Source organism: Cicer arietinum, chromosome 6 (genome assembly GCF_000331145.2).
Source record: "Cicer arietinum cultivar CDC Frontier isolate Library 1 chromosome 6, Cicar.CDCFrontier_v2.0, whole genome shotgun sequence".
In the NCBI taxonomy this organism is placed as follows: domain Eukaryota; kingdom Viridiplantae; phylum Streptophyta; class Magnoliopsida; order Fabales; family Fabaceae; genus Cicer; species Cicer arietinum.
The window spans coordinates 9,075,936-9,100,009 of NC_021165.2; the positions used below are offsets into that span (position 1 = coordinate 9,075,936).

At 31.4% G+C, this 24,074-nt stretch overlaps 3 protein-coding genes across 6 annotated transcripts in view; 1 reads left to right on the plus strand and 2 right to left on the minus strand.

Moving 5' to 3' along the window:
- The window catches only part of LOC101505243 (uncharacterized), a 7,608-nt gene extending 1,019 nt beyond the window's left edge, over positions 1-6,589 (minus strand). The window contains exons 1-9 of one of the 2 annotated variants that reach the window (XM_004504173.3): positions 6,239-6,589; positions 6,071-6,114; positions 5,822-5,954; positions 5,340-5,484; positions 4,190-4,794; positions 3,510-3,792; positions 3,148-3,427; positions 2,304-2,462; positions 186-653 (exon numbers count right to left, since the gene is read on the minus strand). In XM_004504173.3, the coding sequence (XP_004504230.1) occupies positions 186-653; positions 2,304-2,462; positions 3,148-3,427; positions 3,510-3,792; positions 4,190-4,794; positions 5,340-5,484; positions 5,822-5,954; positions 6,071-6,114; positions 6,239-6,419 (2,298 nt within the window). In that variant the 5' untranslated portion in view covers positions 6,420-6,589. The remainder of the gene's footprint in view (positions 1-185; positions 654-2,303; positions 2,463-3,147; positions 3,428-3,509; positions 3,793-4,189; positions 4,795-5,339; positions 5,485-5,821; positions 5,955-6,070; positions 6,115-6,238) is intronic. The other variant, XM_012716866.2, reaches the window with a different exon arrangement.
- A 6,423-nt stretch (positions 6,590-13,012) lies between these two features.
- Positions 13,013-16,407, minus strand: LOC101505567 (uncharacterized). Of its 3 annotated transcripts, none has more exons than XM_004504174.4 (11): positions 16,150-16,407; positions 15,962-16,070; positions 15,793-15,881; positions 15,526-15,585; positions 15,301-15,409; positions 15,098-15,199; positions 14,908-14,972; positions 14,672-14,775; positions 14,445-14,509; positions 13,639-13,693; positions 13,013-13,449 (listed from the first exon to the last, which is right to left on the minus strand). In XM_004504174.4, exons 1-11 carry the CDS (start codon positions 16,320-16,322, stop codon positions 13,289-13,291), a joined length of 1,092 nt encoding a protein of 363 aa, XP_004504231.1. In that variant the 5' UTR covers positions 16,323-16,407; the 3' UTR covers positions 13,013-13,288. The 3 variants fall into 3 exon arrangements, with proteins under 3 accessions (XP_004504231.1, XP_073225839.1, XP_004504234.1); XM_073369738.1 differs by having other exon boundaries at positions 15,526-15,582; positions 16,150-16,406; XM_004504177.4 differs by lacking the exon at positions 15,526-15,585 and having other exon boundaries at positions 16,150-16,406.
- Positions 16,408-17,918: 1,511 nt separating this feature from the next.
- LOC101506541 (carboxyl-terminal-processing peptidase 1, chloroplastic) lies at positions 17,919-23,652 on the plus strand. The gene is made up of 12 exons (XM_004504178.4): positions 17,919-18,327; positions 18,794-18,913; positions 19,383-19,520; positions 19,969-20,073; positions 20,176-20,344; positions 20,478-20,554; positions 20,662-20,706; positions 21,202-21,285; positions 21,913-21,951; positions 22,045-22,107; positions 22,706-22,835; positions 23,146-23,652. The coding sequence occupies exons 1-12, from the start codon at positions 17,968-17,970 to the stop codon at positions 23,199-23,201; spliced, it is 1,386 nt and encodes a 461-aa protein (XP_004504235.1). The 5' UTR covers positions 17,919-17,967; the 3' UTR covers positions 23,202-23,652.
- The last annotated feature ends 422 nt before the right edge of the window (positions 23,653-24,074 follow it).

The window sequence follows — 24,074 nt, forward strand, 5'->3', positions numbered from 1 at the left end:
TATATATATAGTGATGTAAATGCAAATAAATGAAGCACATGGTTCATATGTCAAACAATTTATTTACAAGACCATGGTTGCACTGAAATCGTGAAGCCAAACAGACACGACTACTAAGAAAAAATCATAACATGGAAAACAAATGACAATTAAAGATGAAGCATTTTGAAATGAAAATTTCCTACCTGTTGAAGTGATATCATATGATTGTTTTCCTTATACTGGGAGCTTATAACATCATCATATCCAATGGCTGTACTAGTAGGGGGAGCTGATGGATTCAAAGGATAATTTCCTCCAGGGATGCTGGTGGAACTTCCAAAACCATATCCAGATGGAATAGCAGCAGACTGAGGCAAGCTGCTGACAGAAATACTATTTTTGTATTGTGGAAGCACTGCTGCCAGAGATTGGTGGTATGTGCTATTTCCAGCAAAAGCCTGTTGAAATGCCGATGGCATGTAGGTATAACTCTGAGGCATGAATGGATAGCTAATCATATTAGCAAAATGTCCCAAAGGCAGAGTAGGCTGCGAGTAGGGATGCACAGCCAGGTGTTGAGGAAGTGAAGGTCCAGTGGCAACACTCGCACCAGGCAATGCTTGCGGATTCGGTTGAGGCGTCGAAATGCTGTTTGCCCTTAGAGCCTGCATCTTGACAAAAATAATAATCAACAAACTGAATTCCAATAATCTCCCTCTCACTAAACCAATAAAATCAAGACACCGACAAAAAATTCAACTCTGCAAATACTGAACAGCATTAATACATATGCACCTACGACAAACTCTAAGCACATTTCTTAGACTTAGTTTGGTGTACCCTTAAAATAGGAGTTGAAAAATCGATATAATTCTTCATATACCAGCACATCAAAGGTAATCGATAGCAAACAATGAAGTACATATGTATCCATAACTCCTCTAAGAACCTTCCTTTGATTCATTTTGGTATTTCATCCCTTAAAAAGGATTTAATTCTTATATAGGTGTAAAAAAAAATTCCACCATCAATCAATCAAAAGAATCAGATCATTAAAAAAGTTCTGGCTTTAAGCATAACTAGTTCTAAAGTCACACATATAATTACTTATCATTTGTTGACAGTGTGCAACTTTTTACACCAACGGTCTCTGAAAATTAAGCTCTAAAAAATTTTGGGACAAAGGATATTATAAATATCCACATACACAGACTATTTTGATACTCCCAAAATGGTCGTGTATCAGGATTATCTTACTATAACCAATGCAGATTGCAGTGTTATTATTTTTTTACCCGTAGTACTTGTCAACCTCATAAGTGTCATAGAAGGACTAAGGAGAATAGAGTCGCCACATGTGGATAAATTTATTAAATATAAATTGCTGTACCAGTATCATTTAAAAATAAATAAACTACAATTTTGCATATCATATTAGATACCAAATGTACCCATGCTAGATTACACACCCCTTTTTAAGGGCATACCGAACTGACTAGGAAAGTGAAATGAATAGATTTGCCCACTACTAGTAGTATAATAATTGATAACCAACTGACATTTATCAGGCAAGTAAACTACATAGCATAGTAAAAAATATATTTGGATTAAATCGAACAAGAAATGGTCATCTGACATAGTTGATTCGGACAGCTAAGCATAAAAGCCCAAAAATCAATGTTTGATATGTCCTCGCATTGCTAATTATTTACTACAAACTTTCATATTATAATATATAGAAAACAGTGATTGGCAAAAGATAAGCTCATATAAAATATACTAATCAGTAATCACTCAAATAACGTAAATTAAAACATGCAAATTGCCTATTCCTTCTCAGCAAATGTTCACGAACACAAATAATTGAACTAGTACATCTCTTCTGATTTGAGTTGATTAAATGATGTCACATGGTAGTCAAACGAACACTTGGTATATGGAACGCCAATACAACAGCAAGGGATAAATTTGCATTCCCTAAGCAGAAGTGGTTGACATTAATTTTTGGCATTGTTAACTGCAGCCTTTAAATAATGTATGAATGAACTCTAAATTTTTATTTTGTCTATAGATGAGTTGTTATAATTACCACCAAAAACTCACACAATTGCGAGGTCCCAGATTCAAATCTGAGACATGATGTCTAACCTAACAATTTCGGCATTTGCCAGTTGAGCTAGGACTTCAGGACAAATGAACACTAAAAATTTATTTGGCAAAGACTAGTCAAATACTCTGTTAAGCCATAATGTTAAAATTTGACTCAACCTCTTTCAAAAGCTTGTTAATAGATGAACTTCAATAAGGCAGCAGAAGTGTACCTCGGACATGTTTATAGTGGGACCACCAATTGAAGAAGCCATGTTGCTATATTTAGCAGGCATTGATTGTGTAACAGGGAAGGGTGAGTACGACATGTCCTCCCTTGCTGTTTGACCCGTTGAAGCCAACAGAGCATTGGGCAAAGAATTAGTATATGCCTACAGAGCAATATAAGTTAGATCTAGATAGTAATATTGACAGATAACATCAATATTTGAAGATAAAAGAAATTATAGTAAAATCAGCTTATTATTATTAACACAAAACAGCAGTGATCTGTCTGCACCATTATATAGTTTAATGGGAAAAAATATTGCATTATATTAAGGGCAGGATTCATGTCATATAGGTTTATCTAATACAGCAATCGCACAGCTAAATTTTACACTAAGCTCAACTGCCTGTCATAGAAAGCTCACATCACCTCATCCATAAGAATGGAACATCCTAGAGGAGTCGTTTTCACGACCAATTCCCTATTCAATCACATATAGAATCACAGAATCAACCATCCCCTAGCTTTCAAGATCTCAAATTGGTTCATTTCAGAACTAATTAAATTAATTGGAAATTCAAAACAAGACAGGCTAGAAAATTGTATATATTACAATAAGCCGCTTTTCTACTAGACTACTAGCAAGACTTCTGACAGAGAATAAGCTTTATTTTACCCTTTAAAGAATGGGTAGCAACACAGCACCAACCATAACCTAGTTTTTAGCATATACAGGATCTCTAATTAAATCATTGAAGAACCAATTTTGGTAAACCGAAGAGCCAAAATAAGACACAGCTTTAAAATATGTTATTGCACATCCAAAGTCTAACAAACCAATGCATTACCATTACACTAGAGAAGGGAGATAGGTTCTGGATCTGTGAGTTTGTCTGTGAATGAGGATATGTAACATCTGGTTGTTGGGCATTTTGATAGGTAAACTCGTGTGAAAATGAAGGAAATGAATATTGATTTTCCTGAGCAGTTTCAGAGGGCTCAGATTTTAAAATCTCTGGTTGTGAAATGGAAGAATGTTCATAACTCCTAACATCCACACCAGTTATGTGGGGCATATTTGCATCTGAGGTAGTAGTAATATGCTCATCCCCATAATAGTCAGGATTTCTGCAAGAAAAAACACACATGCCTAAGTAAACTATGAATGACAAGAATATGCAGTTAAACATCCTACTGTCTAAGCACATACTTGGAATCCGAGGACCCAACTGCTGAAACATCAGTAGCTCCAGAAGTCTCCTCCAAGTTACTATTTAAGGGCCTAGATGCATGTGTCCCAGATCCAGAGAGACCAGCATTTTGTTTAGATCCAAAACTTCCAAAACTCAGATTAAAGCATTCTGGAGTATGGAGTTGTAGATGATTTGGAATAAGTACATCAGAATTGTCCTCCTCTGGTTCTGTCCCTTGATCATCTGGGCGTAAATTTAGCTGCTCCAAGTTTGCAGCAACTGATGAAACACCATTGTCATCTGAAAGGAAGATTTCCAGAAATTAAGACTCAGAGACCACATGTATGTAGGCACGTGTCTAATATGGCCATGAATCAAATAATAGTATTACAATTTAAAGTAATGCTGTCTACACAATTAGATACCAAATACAGGTACATGACTATATTAGCAATGCATGCCTTTTAAACCATTCATACATAGGATGAGAACAGAAATGAACCAACAACTCCACCACCACATCAGATTGATCCAACAACGGGATGCATATCTCTTTATGCTATTTCTATAACTTCAATATATTCAGCCCAATATAGCATGCGTATTTTTAAGACCAAATACACATAGATGATAGAACAGCCATAAAAGCATGAAAACAGATTAATTTTAAACTTAATTCACATAATGGAACCATCACCTTCATTATCATCAAAAGGATGCCGATGAGACTGGTAGGAATTTATGTCCGTGTACAAACTATCATCAAATGCAGAAGCACTTCCTGGAATATCATCAGATATAATTTTACCAGGTATAGAAGCAGATCCAACAGCGTCAGGAGTCTCAACAGGACCGTCTTCCACTACAAATTCATTTACATGGTTCTTCTGTTGGCTATTAGCTTCGCCAAAGTTAGATGAATTTGTATAATATTCAGAATTTGGATGGGCATCAACAACAGAGGATACACAAGCTGTTGATTGGTGCTCAATAGAAGGCCATTCATCATTTTGTTGAACGTTGGGGTTAATAGCAAAGCCTTGATCATTATTTGTCTCTGAAACATTTGAAGCATGACCTTGCAAGGAATGCAAGTTGTGCTGTGAGGCACCTGGAGGTGAAAAAGCATTCTGATGATTCCCGCTATGGACAGATGGGTTAAGCGTGGATGTCTTGATCTGTGGCCTACCCATCTTGACAATATCAGCCATTGACACTTGGCCTGGGCTCACTGTCCATGCAGATTGCAACCCACCATGGTGTGATGATGAAGATAGTCCATCAGAGACACCAACAGAATCACTGCAACAGAAATGAACATTTGAGACACACTCCAACTTGGCCAACATATCAATACTGTTTTGGCCATCTCAAGATATTTGCAACATCACATTAGTCTTCCATTACTTTGCAATATTTATAAATGGAGTAGTAATGTGATAATTTTGATTTCTCATTTTTCTTTGGTGGACCAAAATGGACATTTACTTGGTTTTAAAGTTGATTCCACAGAGGGATAAAGTGGAACAATAAAGTAATCCAGAGAATAATAACAAAGAATGAACCAGCTGTTTGAGAAAAGAATAAAAGAGAATCTATATTGAAAATGGCTTGCAAATGTAGCATGCTTTGACAGCCAACTTGCTTTTGAATAAATTGGAGGAATCCTTTTCGATATGGTAAATAAATTTTTTAAGAAAGTATTTCAAGCCATATAAAAATGGCCAGATTTAGTCTCACCTTCCCACGAAGTATTTGAAAACCCATCATAACCACAAGAATTTCTTTTAATCCACTCCGATCATGCACCAACATTTTTGTATATATACGAAGGAAAAGATAAATACCTGTAAGATGGTAGCTGCCTGTTCACATTATTCTCCATCACACTAGATGCATAAGAGGTCGAGCCTCCATAAGGGGCCGGGCCTCCATAAGCAGGTGTTCCATTTTCCTTCTTGTATACAGGTTTAACCTGCGGGAAACCATAATCTGGTCTCCAAAAAATACGAGAAAATTCAAAACTAATAACAATAACAACAGTAAAAATAAATAGAGTCCCAGGAAACATTAGAGTAAATAGTTTAACAAGTCAAAATAAATATTTACACACACAGACATCTAATTATATCTCAACATGAGACCAAATCATAGTATTACTCCTCAAAACACCTACACAACATATATACATAGTAAGATATAATTGGGCGTTTGTGTAACTCTTTTTTACACTAAAGTGCATAAAGTTATTAAATTGCAGAGTAAAAACATAAAAACACACAAATTAAGACATGCCAAAAATAGCAACAGACATCATTCACAGACATACCACTATTACTGAATTGAGTTGAACTTGCACCACCGCGTCCAACATAGCGGTCAGTTCCGGTCCTACCACCACCAACGCGACTAGAAGTATTATAGTTTGTCCCACGAGACCTTGGTTCTGTTATATCCTTACCCTGAACAAATAAACAAACACGCCCACACATACACACAAAAAAAACATATAAACTAAACATGTAAACGTAATAATAAGTTAAAGAAGAATGGAAAGAAAAAAAAAGCGAAGCAGCACCTCTTTTTTCTTTTCTCGTTTGCTCTTGACCTCGTGAAAGGGATCTACAACAGTAACAGAAAGAGTATAACACAACGAAGTTGTTAATCAGATTAATTGATGATTCTGGTGATTGAAATTTGAAAAACCCTAGTATAGTGAAGTGAAAAAACGAAAGAGAAAAGAAACCTTGAGAGAGGAGACGACTAACGGCTTCGTTAGGGTCCATGTTACAGTCTTTGAGAGTGGCATAGATCTCGTTATCGGGGATGTTGTTTACTATCTCTTTCAAGCTCTGAACCATTTTCCGACTCGCCGCCGGAATTCCCGACAACGACGAAACTTTTTGTCCACCGCCTTTGCCGCTCATCTTCCTCACTCCGATCCCCTCGTTAGGGTTCCGCCGCAATAACAACACCGAGATCAATAACAATATTTATCTACTCTCTCTCAGTCTCGATTTGCAGCGAAACGGAAAAAGAACGAAACGAAACCCCTCTTCGCCTTTTCTATCTCTCTCACGCACCCTCCTGAGTTTTTTTAAATATTTTATTTATCTGTTAATTAACAAGTAATTAATAATTTGCTAAAAATCTCATGAGTCATCAAATTTAATCATTTGTTTATCTATCCGGTTTGATATTAATGTGCTGAGTTGTCTGTTTGATTACTACGTACTTATCTTTTTTGGAGGTTCAGTCAGTGCTGGTGTTTATAAACTATGTATTTAATTTAATTTGGTAACTTGTTTGTTTTTTTATTAATTCATAATTAATAATAAATACTATTACTAGTAAATATGATGAATTCACCGGAAAATATTGTAGTGATTTTTCCATTAAATTTACCGTATCTTGCTAAAGTACGAAAATGTCAGTTAGATTGAGGTCAGATTGGATAACTCAAAAAAAGAAACATTCAAATTGGGCATTGTATTTATTTGTTTTAATAACGAACTTTTTATTGGCTTGACACTATTTGAAAAAAAAAACTTTTAGATTTATTTAAAGATAAAGAAAGTGACATAGATCTCAGAATAACTTTTAACAGAAGATTCTATGTGATATGTTTTTTTTAAACGAAAATTAAGAAAGGTAGTATAAAAAAAAATTAGTTCATAAGGGTGACTTTAATTATTAATTCAGTTCAAAATTTAAATTAATTTTTAAATTATTAAGAAAACGTTAGTCAGTTAAGTAATTGACTTTATAATAGTAAATAATTCTTTTAACAGTAAATTATATCTTTAAAATATTTTATGATAGTAAGTTATATTTTTGGTGATTATTTTGATGATTCAATAACTAGTTTTAATTTTTGATTAAGTGAATGACCAAAATATCAACATTATATATTTTCAATGACTAAAATTATAGTTTACCATTTTCTAATTTTTACAAAAAAAAAAAAAAAAAAAAAAAAAAAACTATTACTTTAGTCCTTAAGAACATAGGACGTTTTCATTCTGATCTCTACCTAAAAAAAACTCAAATTAATCATTGAATCATAAAAATATCAGTTGTTTAGTATCTTATGTTATCACAGTCATAGACTTTTTGAGTAAATTGTATCTTTTAGATACTTTAATGATAGGAAGTTGTATTTTAATTACTATTTTGATAACTCGATGATTAATTTAAATTTTTGCTGATGATTCAGAGACTAAAATAACATCATATACTTTTAAGGACTAAAATTGTTGTTAAAAAAATAGTTATGCTTAAATTGTTCATATTGTTTAAGAAAATACTTTCATCATAATATATAAAACTCTTGAGATTTCTTCTTGTCTCTTTTAATAATATTTTTTTTCTATTTTTCAACTGCATTATTTTTTTTTTACCAACATACCGCTAATTATGTACATCTTTTTCTACAATTTATAATAAATATTACAACAAAAATATAAATTAATTATTCATCTTCAATGATAAACTAGGAAAATTATTCAAATTGTCAACAAGATTTTATACTACAATCAAATTTCTTAATAGAGGTAGTAGCATGTTTATTTTTTGACATGTGTCTATAATTCACATGTGAAATAGCTCTTGTAGTAGTCAAATACAAGAAAAATAATTACAATTTAGTCTCATACTTTGTTAATTTTATAACTTTAACCATTTTTATCTTTGCAACAATCTTTAAACCTCATCTCAATCCCAAAAGATAATTAGAGACAATGTCAATTTGAAAGGCATACGAGTGGGGAAAGATGTTCGATTTTGAACACCATCCATGGTGGAAAATGTCCAAAACTTAGAAGTTCATTTTGTGTTTCACTTGCCTAAATGTCAAGGGTTAGATTATGGAATGTATGAGATTTATTCTTGTGTGATAATAGCATCCAACAAGAGATAAAAAGTAAAGGAGAAGACAACTTACATACCGACACTTTTTCAATAACATATATAGTCGTTTCTCTAAATATGAGACTAAATAGTCATTTATCATTGAATTTAATTGAGCTTTATACAATTGGTTCAAGTGTGTGTTATTCGTTTTGAACAGTTTTATCAAATAAACACATTTTTAATTTTTTTTTACTTATATTATATATTTGGTTGTATGTGCAGTTTATGTATCAAATTTATACTATTTTATATTTCTATGTAGTCATAGTGGATTTTTTTTTCTATAGTCTAAACGACTATGATTTTTATCATTGACAGTTTGAAGGGTTTTCGACATAAAATTCTTAGTGCCCAGTTAGCATTAAATTTGCTTATATTTATTGTTGCTCATTTGTAATAATTGCAAGTTAGTGAATTTATTTATACATGACACTACTATTTTTTTTAATAGTTTGTATATTATTGTCATCAACTTTTTTACTTTACGTCACATTTAACTTATCCACAATTAAAAAAGTGCGGTTGAAAACTGAAATGAACAACGATTTTGTAGATGTTGCCAATAATATTCAGGTATATTTATGTTTCTTTTGGTGAAAAATCGTTGCTTATTTCTTTTAGGAAAAACTTTAGCCACAAATAAAAAAGTGTTGACCATTTAGACCACATTTATCGAATTGTTGTCTATGAAAAATTAAAAAGTGAGATATTGTAACTATGGCTTAACAATGAGACATAGATGTAAAAAATATTGCATGTAGTTAAATTTCTGCAAAAATATAAAGCATTGCTAATTTACAATCTATTTATGTATCTCATTTGTATACACTCTCTTAGACAAATAAAAACAAAAATCCTAAACCTATTTTATTGAAGACCCCACACGCAGTGGAGAATCAAAACCCTGACACAAACAATCTCTCATGTTCACTTGCACCTTTTGTTGCTCGCATTAACAATTTAATCTTTTTGCTTGCTCGTTGTTACCATATCTCTCTCACTTGCAAACATAATCCATCCCTTAGTCTTTTCTCGCATACTCTCACTCTCAACACTCACCCTTTTGCGGTCTATCTCACTTGCAATTGTCCTAATCACTCACAACATTTAGGTAAAATATTAGAGGCAACATTTCTCACAACTGCATATTCAATTAGCAACAACAAAAATTCATTATTCTTTTTCCTTTGTCTTTAGGTCATAAGTTAAGTTATGTGACACATTTTATTTGTGTAAGTAACGCATTTTACTTATAAATATTTTGAGATAAATACCAACAAGTGCCATAAAGATACGTTAATGAATCAAATGCATAGATTTTGTGTTAGAAGTTGTATATTCAACTCCTACAAATTTAAAAATTATTTTCTTCAATAAAAAATTTATATTTTATAATTGTTTAATAAGTGTCCCAAAAGCATTTCCATTACATATATAAGAAGAGTGGTCTACAGAAGAATAAATTTATTCCTTATTTTCTTGAAGTTGCTTATTTAAAACACAATCACATAAGATTGAAAAATGGTTTCTTTTCTTCAACCGTAGGAATATCATACAATTGTATAATTTTTTAACATTGGAGCAAAATGTCTATAAATTACATAATTACAACATGATAAGCACGGCCCACTTATTAAAGGTGTCGGACACCCAAAGTGAATTCCATGATAAAAATTACTATGGGAGATACTCTAAGAACACATGTCATCAAAACCATAATTTTATTACTTATCTTTTTGAAATTAACTAAATACCTTGAATAAATTTGTTATTTTCATAAAAAATATAATTGAGAATTTTAAGTTTCAAATTATCCCGTTCTTATAACATTTCTTAGAGAAATAATCATACAAAATCTATAAGATATTTTTTAATTATATACTATTTTTATTTAAAATTTTCATTATACTTTATATTAAAATTTATATTAATTTTTTTTTAACTTTTAGAAGATCGTAATGGAATGTAATCATATGAAGAATTTTTTTCTCTGGTCGTTGGAGATGCGATTATATATTGTTAATTATTTTATTTTATTTTATTTTATTTTATTTATAATAAATAATTAATTATTAATTTAATAGATAACAAATAATAAAAAATAATAATAAATTAAATTATATTAATAAAATTAAATAAAATATATTCAATAGAAAAATAAATACATCAAAGTTATAGATGTGTCGAAACAAATAATATGGTATATTATTTTAACAACTCTCTCGTATTTTGCATTACAAATTAATTAGCAAATTAATTCTATTTTGTTAACAACTCCCTCCTATTTTGTACCTAATAAATAAATAAAAATAAAAAACTAAATTATATTAATAAAATCAAACTAAATACATTAAATTAAAAAAAAAATACATTACATTGAAAAATATACATTAAATTTGAATAAAAAAAATCAAATGAAGTCATATTGGGAGATGAAACATATGAGTTTCTAATCTCCATCTCTCAACGCAGTAATCAAACCGATATCTATTTCATAGTTTTCGAGTTTGATCAGTTCACCAAATCTGACCTCTTGTATATATAGTAATATGACTTGATTTGATTTTTTTTATTAACATGACCATGACTCGTCCGATGATTATGGTAATATGACTTTATTTGGTTAATTATTAAAAATTGATGTATTTTTTTTAATATAATATTTTTTTCTTTCAATTTAATATATTTTGTTTGATTTTATTAATATAATTATTTAGTTATTTATTAGATCTAAAATAGGAGAAAAAATAATAGGGAGTTGCTAACAAAATAAAATAAAATTGTTAATTTATTTGCAATATGCTGTAAATATAGAAAAAAGTTGTTAAAATAATATATCAGGTTAATTGTTTTGACACAACTACAATATTAATTTTGATGTTTATTTTTTCATTAAATATATTTTGTTTGATTTTATTAATATAATCCAATTTTTCAAATTTTTTATTAAATATATTTTATTTAATTTTATTAATATAATTTAACTCTTTAAATTAATTTTTATTTATTAAATTAATTATTTATTATAAAAAAATAATTAACAAATAACAACACATAATTGCATTATCAATATATGACATCTTTTAAGGAAAAAAACAGCTTCATATAATTGTGTTCCAAAAAAAGGGTTTAAGTAGAGCCGTCAAAAAAGCCTTCAACTCTAAAGTCTCATTTAATTTTTTTTTATTAAGCCCCTAATTATTAATTTCTCTATCAAAATAATTTTTTCAAAGTCCCGTTCCATTTTGAGATTTTTTTTCTTAAATTTTTTTTGAAGTTTACTTTTTTTGAAAAAATATCAAAAAATAATTTTTTCTCAAAAAATTTTGTAAGAAAAATAAAAATAAAATTCTCAAAAAAAATTGATTTTTTTTTAATTAAAGAAATTTTCGAATATTTTTTATCAGTAAATATCAAAAAAAATTGTCAAATTTTTTTGAAAGAGTGGACTTAGAGGTCATAAAATTTTAAAAGTTTTGTTTCTTAGGACATTTTAAATTATAAATTTTTTAATATATTAGCTGAAATCAATAATTAAATGGTTCTATATTTCATATAGAATTACAGACGTACTAGTTGAACAAAAACAAAATTGTTTTAAAAAGCGTATGCGTATGAGTGCAAATAACCTAAGCAGTATTATTATTGAACAATATATATAATAATAAAAAAAGAAAAAGAAAGAATCTACGAAAATATGGTTGTTGAACTAATCGAGTACGTGTTGGTGTTTAATAGTCACAGGCTCACATCAGTCAATCATCAATCATGCTACAGTACAAGTAATTCCATATTTCCATTATTATAAATATAAAACAGGAATATATTCTACTACAATCTTGAAAAAAATAAAAATAAGAATATATTATAGGAATAATAATGATTGTTACTTATCAATCATGTATACCTAACCGAACGCTATTTTATCTAATTTGACCTCTATCAATTTTTAGGTAGTAAGTTTTGAGTCATGTTTTGACTACTCACTCAGTGGGAAAGTTATCATATTTTATGTTATGTTGTTGTAGAAGGTATTTCCATAGAAAGTTATAGGCTAATTATTTCAAATTTATTTTTTCTTAAACATTCATTTAAGAAATCGACATCTTCAATAAATATTTTTTCTATGTATTAATCATAGATCAAATTCATAATTACATAGTTAAATTAACGCATTTAAATATGTATGTCACACAATATTAGTCTTGATATTAACACGTTATTTTACAATGTGAGACTTCTTTTGGTACATTTTCACATTGAGTTTAGCATGTTATTTAGTTTGTGTTTTTCCACTAGACTCTTTAGGACAAAAAACAATAAAATAAAAGTTAATTCATATCTAATTTATTTTTTGATTAAAAAATCCATTGGATTTTATAATTTTTTTACGATTTAGAATTTTATTTGAGATAATTCAATAGATTTTGAAAAATAGATGGATGAATTTTACTTTGAATGGATATGTAAAAGATTCATTTTGCCCCCTAGTTAGTTTGTTGACCTTTCCATATGCTCTCAATATAAAGCATTCTGTACTCATTTCAATCACATATTTTTTTAAGAGAAATACGAGAAGAGTATGCTTGTAACTTGTAAGTCCAACATAAGATAGCAAAAGAAAAATATTTATTAAACTTACATCGGAAATAAAAGTTTAACAAAAATAAATCATCTAATGTCTTTGCTCAAGCATGAGCCTCATATGCAGACTTAAAGTAGTTTGGCTTCTGGCATCAATCTAGCTCCAAAAAAAATATACTTTTTTGAATTAAAAGCTACTTTAACATTGGACATGGATTTGGCAGATATGTAAACCTTTTACAATGTGTGTTGGTCTTTTTGTCTCCACGTGTAGACTTTTTAGTGTAATTATTTGCATTCTTCAGGGACATGGGTTTGGAAACCTTGAATGAATCTTGTTAATGTCTTCAATAACTTCAGATGTGAGCTTGACCTTGCATGCATTCAAAACCTCCTGGAGCTGCCATGATTTGGTAGCTCCAAAAATGACACTAGCAACGAGGGGGTGTCGCAAGACAAAAGCTGCTTGAAACAGAGAGAACAGCAACAAAGAAAACAATTAAGAGTTTATAAAGAGGATATTGTGTACCTACAAATTTATTTAAGAATATAAGAGCTAAACAAATAACATCATTGCAAGCATAGGATCTTATGCAGTTACGCGTTTTGCATTCATGCAAATTACTGAGCTAAAGGAAAGGAAAATCAAACCTATAGCAAGAGATACAGGATGAAGACCGTATTTTTTTGCAATATTATGGTATTCCTGCAAAATAGAAAAGATATGATAGGAGGAGCATTCACATTAGCCAAAAGAAAATAACTTGGAACACAAGATTCTAATTAACCACAAGTTTCTTCTTTAGACATTTTCATCTATGATAGATCAACATATAAATAAGGAAACAAGATTCCAATTAACATGAGTTTCTGGTGAGCATAGATAATAAAGAGTTAAATATATTTTTAGCCTCTATAATTATCTCAAATTTTGCTTTTAGTCCCTGTACTATACCCACTTTTCAGTTTGTAGAAATTACAAAATTGCACGCTTTTAGTTCCTCTTTAGGGATAAAAAACACAGTTTTGTAATTTATAGGGGCTAAAAATGTAGGCATAGAGGCTAAAAACATATTTAACCACGTAATAAATAAGAAAACATAAAAAATGGAAGCAAAGATATTCTTAGGCCAACATAAACCAAGACATCTAAACATTTGCTAGCAAGAGTGCACAAAAATTCTCACTCAAATTTTATATGTTAGGGAAAGGCTAGTAAGCTACCCCAGAATTGTACATGTTCAAGATCAGATATAACTTTCAGCCAACAATTAAACAATTTTCCTCATTCAAATCAAATCAGATACTTTAAATTAGCTAGTCAAGCCAAGTTTCAATATGGTAATCAAAACATGCAAAAAAAGGTGCTTTAAAAGCTTAGCAACACATGACATTTACATTCCATCAAGCCAATCAAAATATTAGCATTGCAACAATGTTTAGGAGAATCCACTTACCGTAGTAGCTGCCTGTATAGCTTTATTGGACAAGTTGTATCTGGATTCTCCTTCCGAATACTTCCCTGTGAATGGCAGTAATAGTATAGTATCAGTTAAGTTAAATTCAGATGCACTACTAGGTACAAATCTTACATTTTCTCATACTTTTCTACTTTTATGCTGCGAAGACGGGTAGGAGCAATAACACACAAAAGCAAAATATATCTTACAATATGTCAACAAACCTTTAAAAAGATTTAACCGAGCATCGGCCGGACCACCGGAAGGGGAAAGATATTTTCCTGAAAGTATACCCATTGCCAGGGGACTGTATGCCAACAAGCTAATACTGAAAAGAGAAATCAATTATCCAAGAATGAACGAAAACACAGTAAAGTTACATCAAACAATAATTACAAATCATCGGTCCCAAAATCTTAAACACGTAGACGATTTTACATCAAACAATAATATTAAATACCTCTCCTGGTGGCAGCACTCAGCCATTGCAGAATCAAAAGTTCTACATAGCAGACTATACGAATTCTGTTACTAAACAGGAGAAAATTAGCATCTCAAGCAAACTTTCACAAAGAGAATTGCAGGGTTGAGAGTGAGGGTTCCATGATGGAAAGTAAACAGAAAACAAAGCAGGAGTTGAGTGATAAAACCTGCAAAGAAACTATTTTTGGGTAGGAAGCGAATTTTTCTGCAACCCGAATAAACTTCATCAAGCCATATGGTGTTTCATTACTTAGACCAATGTATCTGATCTGCATAGAAATCTTCATACTCTTAGTTCACGTCTTCACGAATCATAATTTTTATTTTTATAGGGTCTACAGTTTTGAAACTATTTGACAATACTAGTTACCTTCCCAGCATTCACTGCTTTGCTAAGAGCTTCAAGTTGTTCATCTATACTAATTGAAGAGTATTGTCGGTCGGGATCATATTCAGTTTCTCCAAACATTGGAACATACCTACAAGGATTAGTAAGACACGTGCGGAAATAATAAGAAATCTAGCCAACATGCAATATTTCAAAAGCCACATGAACAGACATACAAAATAATGAAGCTAACAAAAACATACAAACCGATCAGGCCAATGAATTTGATAAAGATCAATATAATCCAATTGCATCCGCAACAAACTGCTTAAATTTAAAAAGAAAAGCTATCAGTATTGAATATTACAGAGACAGAGAATTTGTAGATAATCTAACTGAAGAGGAGCCTTAATACAACAATTGAAGTCACTGCTGCTATATAAGTATGAGTATCTAAGAGGTCACAGATCGAAGTTGAAGTTGATGTAAATGTGAATATGAATAAGGAAAGAGTTAAGAGAGGAAGTAAGTAACCTATTATCTATAGCTTGAATAATATTGGTGGCATCCAAACATTTAGGGCCGCCTCTAATCCAAGTCATCTGCCCTGATGGTCCAGCAACCTGTTGAAAGTCCATATTAGTAGTATTGTCATAAACATCAATCAAATTAAAAGAGTTGGATGAATGAAAAGAAAGAAAACCTTAGTTGCAAGAACGAGACGGTCCCGAGGGATATTTCGGTGTTTAATCCAACGGCCAAGATACTCCTCACTCTTCCCACAAGTGTCACCACGCTGGGGCACTGGGTACCTACGCAATAAATAGCAACAAGATGAAGAATTGATGAATGAAATGAAAAGGGATGGTAGTGGTAGTACATTATTATTACATTTCAGCGGAGTCAAAAAAGTTGATTCCGGCATGGAAGGCTTGGTCGAGAAGCTGAAAAGACTGAGATAACGTGTTTTGCTCACCGAAAGTCATAGTTCCCAAACACAGCTTTGAAACGCTGAGATTAGGAGCAAGGTTGAAGACAGGAACTCCTCCTCCTCCTGACATCATCGCATTACAGCTTCAGTTCAGTTGTCGATACGAACTACTACATGTTATCAACAAACAAATACTCCTTAACCATCATAGTGAGTTGAGATATGCACTATTTCTAGAATATTAATTTTATTTTATATTAATAATATAGAAAAATCTATTAATTATATTTTTTTTTTATTAATTTTTTTAAATATGTATGTAAATATATTTTGTTCGAGAGTTTAGAGATGATTTATAAATAATATTTATGATTAATATATATTTTAATTGTAACAACATCCAGAATGATTTGTTTGAGAATTTGGAGGAGTGGAGTAGAAACTTTTGGATGGAGTAATAAAGATAATTTTTTTTATATTTTTATGAGAGTGGTTTTGTAGAAAATTATAAGATAATGTTTAAGATTAATATATTTTTAATTTATCAAGTATTATAATAACATAGAGATGATATCAATAATTTGTTTAAATCATTTAAAATCTCATTTCAATATAATTTTTGAGTCCCTCCAAACTCACAAACAAAGCTTTAAATAATTTGTCAAAGTCTTTCAAAATTATTTAATATAATTTTTGAGTTTTAAAAAAATAAGGAAATTTTATATTATGAATAAAAACAAACTTTTTGGATGCTAAATGATACACCTCTAATACACACTTTAAGAAGAAAAAAAGAAATAGAAAGGAGAGAAGTTTAAAAAAAAATGAAGTGTTGAGAAATTATAATTATGTACATATAATTACTTTTTATTTGTGACTTAAAGTCTAATTTTATTTCACCAAAGAGTCAAACCACTAAAGCTAGAGTTTTAGATAAAAAAGAGTTAGGTTTTAAGTTTAAAGCCTTAACTATAATTGCACAAACTAAATTTAAATAATAAAACTTAGACGAATTAAAACTAAAATGTTATAATTATAATGACTAAAATTATATTTAAATTTAAAAAATATTATTTATTGATTTGAAGTTGTTAGGTAAATAATTTTATTTTATAAGTTTATTTCAATAATTTTAATGATACGTAGATGTTTAATTACCACATAGATATTTTTAACTAAGTCTATAGAAAGTTTTAAAATATGTCTTTGGGAGGATCCATTTGGTTGGAAATAGATGGAGAAGATAAGAGAAGAAAGGATTTAATTTTTTTAAGAGAAGATGAGAAAATCAAAATGTTTAATAGAGTTCATTTTCTCCTCCTCTATTTTAGGGATTTGGAGGCAGGAAGAGAAAAAAACATAAAAATAATTAAAAATCTCTAAATTCTCCTTAAACCACACGTCTTAAAAGTTATTCACTTTATCTCTCTTTTAAATCAAACATAACTTATTTCTCATTATTATTAGTGTATTAAATAAGATAGATCTTAAAAACTTATTGAGAAGAATTTTTTTTAACAAATCCATATAATTATTTTTTTAATTTAATTATTATTATTTTACTTACACTAAAATAGATTACTTGAATTCAATTCAGGTACACAAATAAATTTAATTTACCGTATAATTGTACATAGGTATACTTATACTTTAGATTAATTTTATGTAAACTCAATTAAGGTAAATCACCAGTTGTATCCAACAAAAGTGATAATAAAAACAAGAAAACACAAACACTATTGAATTAATGGTGTTGTTTCAAGTTTGAGTTGGAGAAGATGAATGTGTGGCTAATACCCTCGTCACTCTGCACCACCACTGCATCAGTTTCAAAACCCCATCATCTTCATCATCTTCCAATTATTCCAACTAAGCTTACCCTTCACAACACCCTCCTTGCAACCACACTCTCCTTTGGTTTCCTCTTCACCTCCCTGCCTTCTCCTTCCTCTGCTATTCCAACCCCTCATTCTCCTTCCTCCGAAACATGCCGTGATGCTGACTCATCAGATGTAACGGTTCCAACAAATGCTCCTGAAGTTGTCACCAATGAAGGACTTGTTCAGGAAGCTTGGCAGATTGTCAATGATGACTTTCTTGACACTGGTCGCCACCGTTGGTCTCATGATACCTGGCAGGTATTGACATCAATCTTCAAACCCCCACATCAAAATTTGCACCTTTTTTTCATCATAGATTATTTTATTTATGAATTTTTATCATGTGGCCTGTTTGGATAAAAGCTTAATTAAGCGCTTATAATATAAGTGATTATATGCATAAGCAATTTCTACATTAATGTAAGTTATTTTCATAAGCTATATCAGACAAACTTATGGAAATAAACTGAAAACATCTTATGAACATGTCATGAGTTGTTTCCATAAACTCTCTTAAAAAGTCTAATTAGTGCTTATGACAATAGCTAATCTCAAAAAAGTCAATCCAACTAGGTCTAAGTTGGTTTTGTTTGCAGCTTGTACCAATTGCTTTATTACCAACTTAAAGTTTGCTGCTTTATCATGTGTTGCTAGCTTTGGTTCACTGTTGTTGTGTCTTCTGTGTGATGGTTGGTTGGTGCTAATAGCTGTTTATTGTTTGCAGCTGAAGAAGCAAGATCTTTTGAGCAATTCCATTCAGACAAGGTCAAAGGCACACAACATCATCAAGCGGATGCTGGCCAGTTTGGGTGATCCATATACACGGTATCTTTCACCTGAGGAGGTAATTCATTCTTCAATTTTCATTGCTTATGGGGACTTGCTGCCGAGGTTCACGATCCTTGATATTGCAGAGAATCATGGCCATTTATGGCTGACGCAGCAAAAATAAATCTTAGCTGCATTGTGGTAGCAGAGATATAAAAAACCTTGACATCATGGCCACAATCGCGGTTGCAGAACTTCTTTCCAAATACCTTGTTTGTCAGTGCCACTATCACATGGTGTGAATTGGCTATGGATGATTGTTTTTACCTTGTTTTCTGATTTGGAAATTTGTGTGCCTGTATTCTTATGAGACATTAATTTAACTAAATATGAAACTTGTGATGCATTCTTGTATTATCGTACTATTTACGATTGTTTGTTTTGCTTATATATGATGATTCAATGCATAAATTTCTGTACTTTCTACCATTGCGCTTCTCATATTTCTTACTTTATGTTACATGGACTTTTTTCACTTTTAAAAGTTCTCCAAGATGGCGAGGTATGACATGACTGGTATTGGAATAAACCTTAGGGAAGTTAATGATGACAATGGAGATCACAGGTTGAAGGTATGGGGATTAATATTGGACAGTCCTGCTCATTCTGCTGGTGTCAGACAGGTAGGCAAACATGATTCTACAAATTTACTCTGCCGATGTCTTTAAAAAATTATGCTATGCCATGATTTTTTTTTCTTTCTTTTTCCAGTTCATCGTTGATATTAGTTAGGTTACTATGATTATATCATTAGTATGTGAATAACTCTTTGTGTTGAAATTTTTTGTCTTCGGGTGGTACTGCCGTGTCTTCTTTAGAAATGTTGTTTCCTACTCATTTTCGAAAATCATCACATACAGCTCTCTTGCTTTTATTTTTATTTTTGAGTCGATGAAATAAATCATGCTATGCATTGTCATTTCCACATTAGCAATCCCTCGTATGCTCACTTCTAGGAACAAAGCATAATGCATTTCTTTTTGTTTGAAAGAGCATTTGAAGCCACCAAACTACTCTAGAGAAATTGATAGGCAATTCAAATGATCCTTTTTGCTTCTGTTTCTTGGTTAGGGTGATGAAATATTGGCAGTCAACAACACAGAGGTAAAGGGAAAATCAGCATTCGAAGTATCGTCCTTGTTGCAAGGCCCTAATGGAACATCTGTGACTATTCAGGTTTTGGATTCTGATTCCAAAAGTTAGTTTGGCACCTGCTCTAGCCTTTGTTTTTAGTTTTTTTAATGTTCAAAAGTTTAATAATGATATTACTATTGTCAGGTAATGCATGGAAACTGTGGACCTGTTGAATCAATAGAAGTTCAGCGGCAATTTGTTGCTCGCACACCGGTCTCTTACCGTATGGAACAGACCGACAGTGGTGCTGCTCAAGTTGGGTACATCCGACTCAAAGAGTTCAATGCATTGGCCAGAAAAGATTTAGTCATTGGTAAGCTTTTCTTGGCTTAACCTTTTCTTTTGCTTGTTGGATGATATTATTACTTCTGGACATTTCCATTTGTTTTTTTTCCTAGTTTTTTGTGGTACTTGTATAACACTAGAATGAATAATGAATTTTGCAGCGACGAAGCGACTTCAAGACATGGGTGCCTCATATTTCATATTGGATCTTAGAGACAATCTTGGTGGGCTAGTACAGGTTGCATTTCAATAACCCTATCTATCTATACCAGTATGATTTACTGAACAATGATTTCTGTTTTTTTGAAATTTCCTAATGCAGTTTTACCCTCTTAACTTATTCAGGCTGGAATCGAAATTGCGAAGCTTTTCCTAAACAAAGGAGACATGGTATGTCAACTCTGCCTGTTGCTGAATTTAGTGGTTTTGATTTAGGGTAAAATAAAATGCTGCTTACACCTTCAAATTTTTCCACATCTAGATTATATTTAAAGTTTAAAAAGGTGCAAACGAGATACTTAAGTACACCATGTAGGAATAGACATTCCCTTAAGAAAACCATTTACAGTTGGAAAATGATTGTGGAGGTTAAAAATGAGGTCTTCATTATGTTAACTATTCACTTGAATTTTATTTATTTTTCCCCTTAAAATATGATATTGGAGGTTAAAACAATTTTTATCCCTTGAATTTTTTTGCTTTTTATGATTTTTGATTTCGCCATCAATCAAATTGGTGTCATTTTTTACTCCTTTTTCGCAAAGAGTGGAGAGTTGATTGTCCTTAACAAAAACTTGTCCTTTCTAATTGGTTTCTTAACAAAAACTTGTCCTTTCAAATTGGTTTCTTAACAAAAACTTGTCCTTTCTAATGTCTTCGTGACAGGTAATCTACACTGTTGGGAGAGACCCCCAGTTCCAGCAAGCTGTTGTTTCAGATACTTCACCATTGATTCGTGCTCCTGTTGTTGTAAAAGCTTTTTCTACTTCTGAATTTTTTTACAATTATACTGACGTCAATGACTTATTTTGCTACTCAATTTCCTTGTTATTTCGGTGTCGGGGAAGGAATATGTCAAAGACACTTCTTTGTTTGATTTGAAGGAAATTATTGATTGTTCAACACATGAATGGTGACTCTAGTCTCTAGCAGCCTGTTTCATATAACTCTGATGACATGATATTATATTAAATCATATATCATCATCTTGCCACATTATAATATTACTTCTTAAATGTTTATACTGTGACAAGATAGAGAAATATGATTAAATGTGTATGCAATGTTTGTGTATAGTTATTAAACTCATGTACTAAGCTATGGTCGATATGTTCATATATGGCTAAATGATTTGTTTGCTCCACTTAAGTAAGTACTTTTTTTTTTGCCATAGTATTTGAAGATACTTTGCACTTTCAGGAGCTGGTGATTCAATTATGCTTTATCATGATATTTATAAATGATAAGTACAAATGAGTAAATTCTAAAATTGAGTTGTGGAGAGAAACTTTTTACTGTAAATATGATAGTCACCTTTTGAATCACTGTTACATTTCATGAGAGGCTTTTTAAGTCTTTTTGGTTTTTATCTTGCAGGTTTTAGTGAATGACAAAACGGCTAGTGCAAGTGAAATAGTGAGGACCTTATTTTTTTTACTGTTATATTGTTTGGTTTTAAAACTCATACTTCTAATTATGACACCATTGTTCATGTCATACTTATTTCAGGTTGCTTCTGCACTTCATGATAATTGTAGAGCTGTTCTTGTTGGAAAACGCACATTTGGCAAGGTTTATAATTTTTTCTCTTCTTTGCTAAATGGTTTAAATGTCGTGTCTAAATTGTGTCCATTTGAACGCTTTTTTATTTAAGCACATGTTATCTGCATTTGTGGTATATATATATATATATATATATATATATATTGAAAGAGTACTGCAAATAGCCAAATACAATAAATATTACTTTCAAATGGCATTTCTTGATTATCTCTGCATTTATGAAAAGAGTTTCTTAATTTCTTTTCTTATTCTACCCCTCTTACTAAAGGAGATATGGTAGATATCTTTATGTGATTTGTTATATTTGCAACTGTTGTATTGCCTTGTACATGTATAAATTACTCGGCTCATCCCAACTTGGTGAGACACAAGTCATAAATATTTGGGACCCTAAACCATTTGGTCAGAGGTTCAATCCTTGGCCAGTGTGTATAGAAAAACGCGTGTTGGGAGAGGTCAACTCCTTAAATGGATCTTAGTACCTTGGGGGATTAGTATCCGCAGTCGCGCATGGATGCCTTGGTTTATCCAAAAAATTACTCAGTTCATCTGATGTAGTTGTAATTTAACTGCCTTTTGGCACATCTTTTTGCAATGACTTTTTCAGGGTTTAATCCAATCTGTATTTGAGCTTCAAGATGGATCTGGTGTAGTTATTACTGTTGGCAAGTATGTAACACCAAAGCACAAGGACATAAACGGCAACGGAATAGAACCCGACTTCCAGAAACTTCCAGGTATAATTGTGTTTATCATCGTTTCTCTCTCTCTTTCACTCCTTGTCTCGGTGCAAGGGTTGGAGTTGCTCCCATGTGATTAGCACTGGATTGTTATGAAGCACCGACGTAGACATGTACACGGTTGCACTTACAATCAGTTGAGAAAAGTTAGCGATTGAATGTAATCTAGTGTCAGTGTCGGATACTAGACACACCTTCAATCTGAAATGTTGGTGCTACATAGTTAGATTGTCCTTTTCTCTTTCTTTCACTTTTTTCACAGTCAAATTGCAATATGGTTTTCATGATTTGAGCCCCATATTTGCAGCTTGGGATGATGTCAGCCAACATCTTACAAAGTGCAGTATGCTTCAGCAAGGATAAAACAGTTTCTATGGTGTATTCCAAAGCAAAATAATTTGCTTCTGGTTTTTCATTAATTTGAAACTTCTAAAGAGTCGGACATGTATATATCACAAAAATTTCAGGTTAATTAGTAGATATACATGCCTGAACATTTTGCCATGCCTAGTGTTCTTGACTGCAAATGGCTTAAAACTCATTGGCTAGTTAGTTTGGAACATTTGTAACTGTTGCAAATATTGGATATGAGGTGTGAAGAAATGATCTCAGGAAGCATACAGGAGTTTGTATCCAAGAATCATAACTGAAGCAACTTGTAACTAACATAGGGAGCATTGTTTTACATTTTTATATAGGTTTTGATAATATTCCCTTCCTTTTTATTTCCTTCATTTTTTTAAATGTACGTGTAGCAATACCTATTGACAGATTATATGAATGCATGAAAAGGGCCACTTTATTGGTAAACAAATCATTACAGTATTGGCACCATTGCTTATTATTCGCAAGTTTCCTGATTCTTGATGATATTACAAGGGAGGTAGGTGCCTTAACTTGCATCAGAATATAGGCCACTGATTCAACCATTCAATCATATCGAGTTTTTACCATTTTATCAATCATAATATTACATGTTTCAAGCAACAAGAGTTTATTCTAATTCTTAAGAATCAAGTAAAGTTAGAGAATTTTTGTATTAATTGAATTGGTTAGTTACACGAGGCCAACAACTATATATACAACTTGGGCTTATCCTACACCAAATTTAAGGGTTGGTTACAACTATTACAAAGCACACTAATATACCCTCACAAGCTCAAAGTGGGCGAGGAACAAATACATTTGGCTAGGAGAACATAAGTTTGGTGAGCAAATCTGCCTACTGATCATCAC

What these genes read in the sequence shown, in the direction of transcription:
- LOC101505567 (XM_004504174.4), bottom strand. Translation starts at nt 16,322, where the DNA reads ATGATGTCAGGAGGAGGAGGAGTTCCTGTCTTCAACCTTGCTCCTAAT. An exon ending in GTCTCGTTCTTGCAACTAAG is followed by an intron (nt 15,882 to 15,961) that starts GTTTTCTTTCTT and finishes GACTTTCAACAG; the next exon opens with GTTGCTGGACCATCAGGGCA. An exon ending in CTATACAGGCAGCTACTACG is followed by an intron (nt 13,694 to 14,444) that starts GTAAGTGGATTC and finishes TCTATTTTGCAG; the next exon opens with GAATACCATAATATTGCAAA.
- LOC101506541 (XM_004504178.4), top strand. Translation starts at nt 17,968, where the DNA reads ATGAATGTGTGGCTAATACCCTCGTCACTCTGCACCACCACTGCATCA. An exon ending in GGTATCTTTCACCTGAGGAG is followed by an intron (nt 18,914 to 19,382) that starts GTAATTCATTCT and finishes CACTTTTAAAAG; the next exon opens with TTCTCCAAGATGGCGAGGTA. An exon ending in GAACATCTGTGACTATTCAG is followed by an intron (nt 20,074 to 20,175) that starts GTTTTGGATTCT and finishes TACTATTGTCAG; the next exon opens with GTAATGCATGGAAACTGTGG.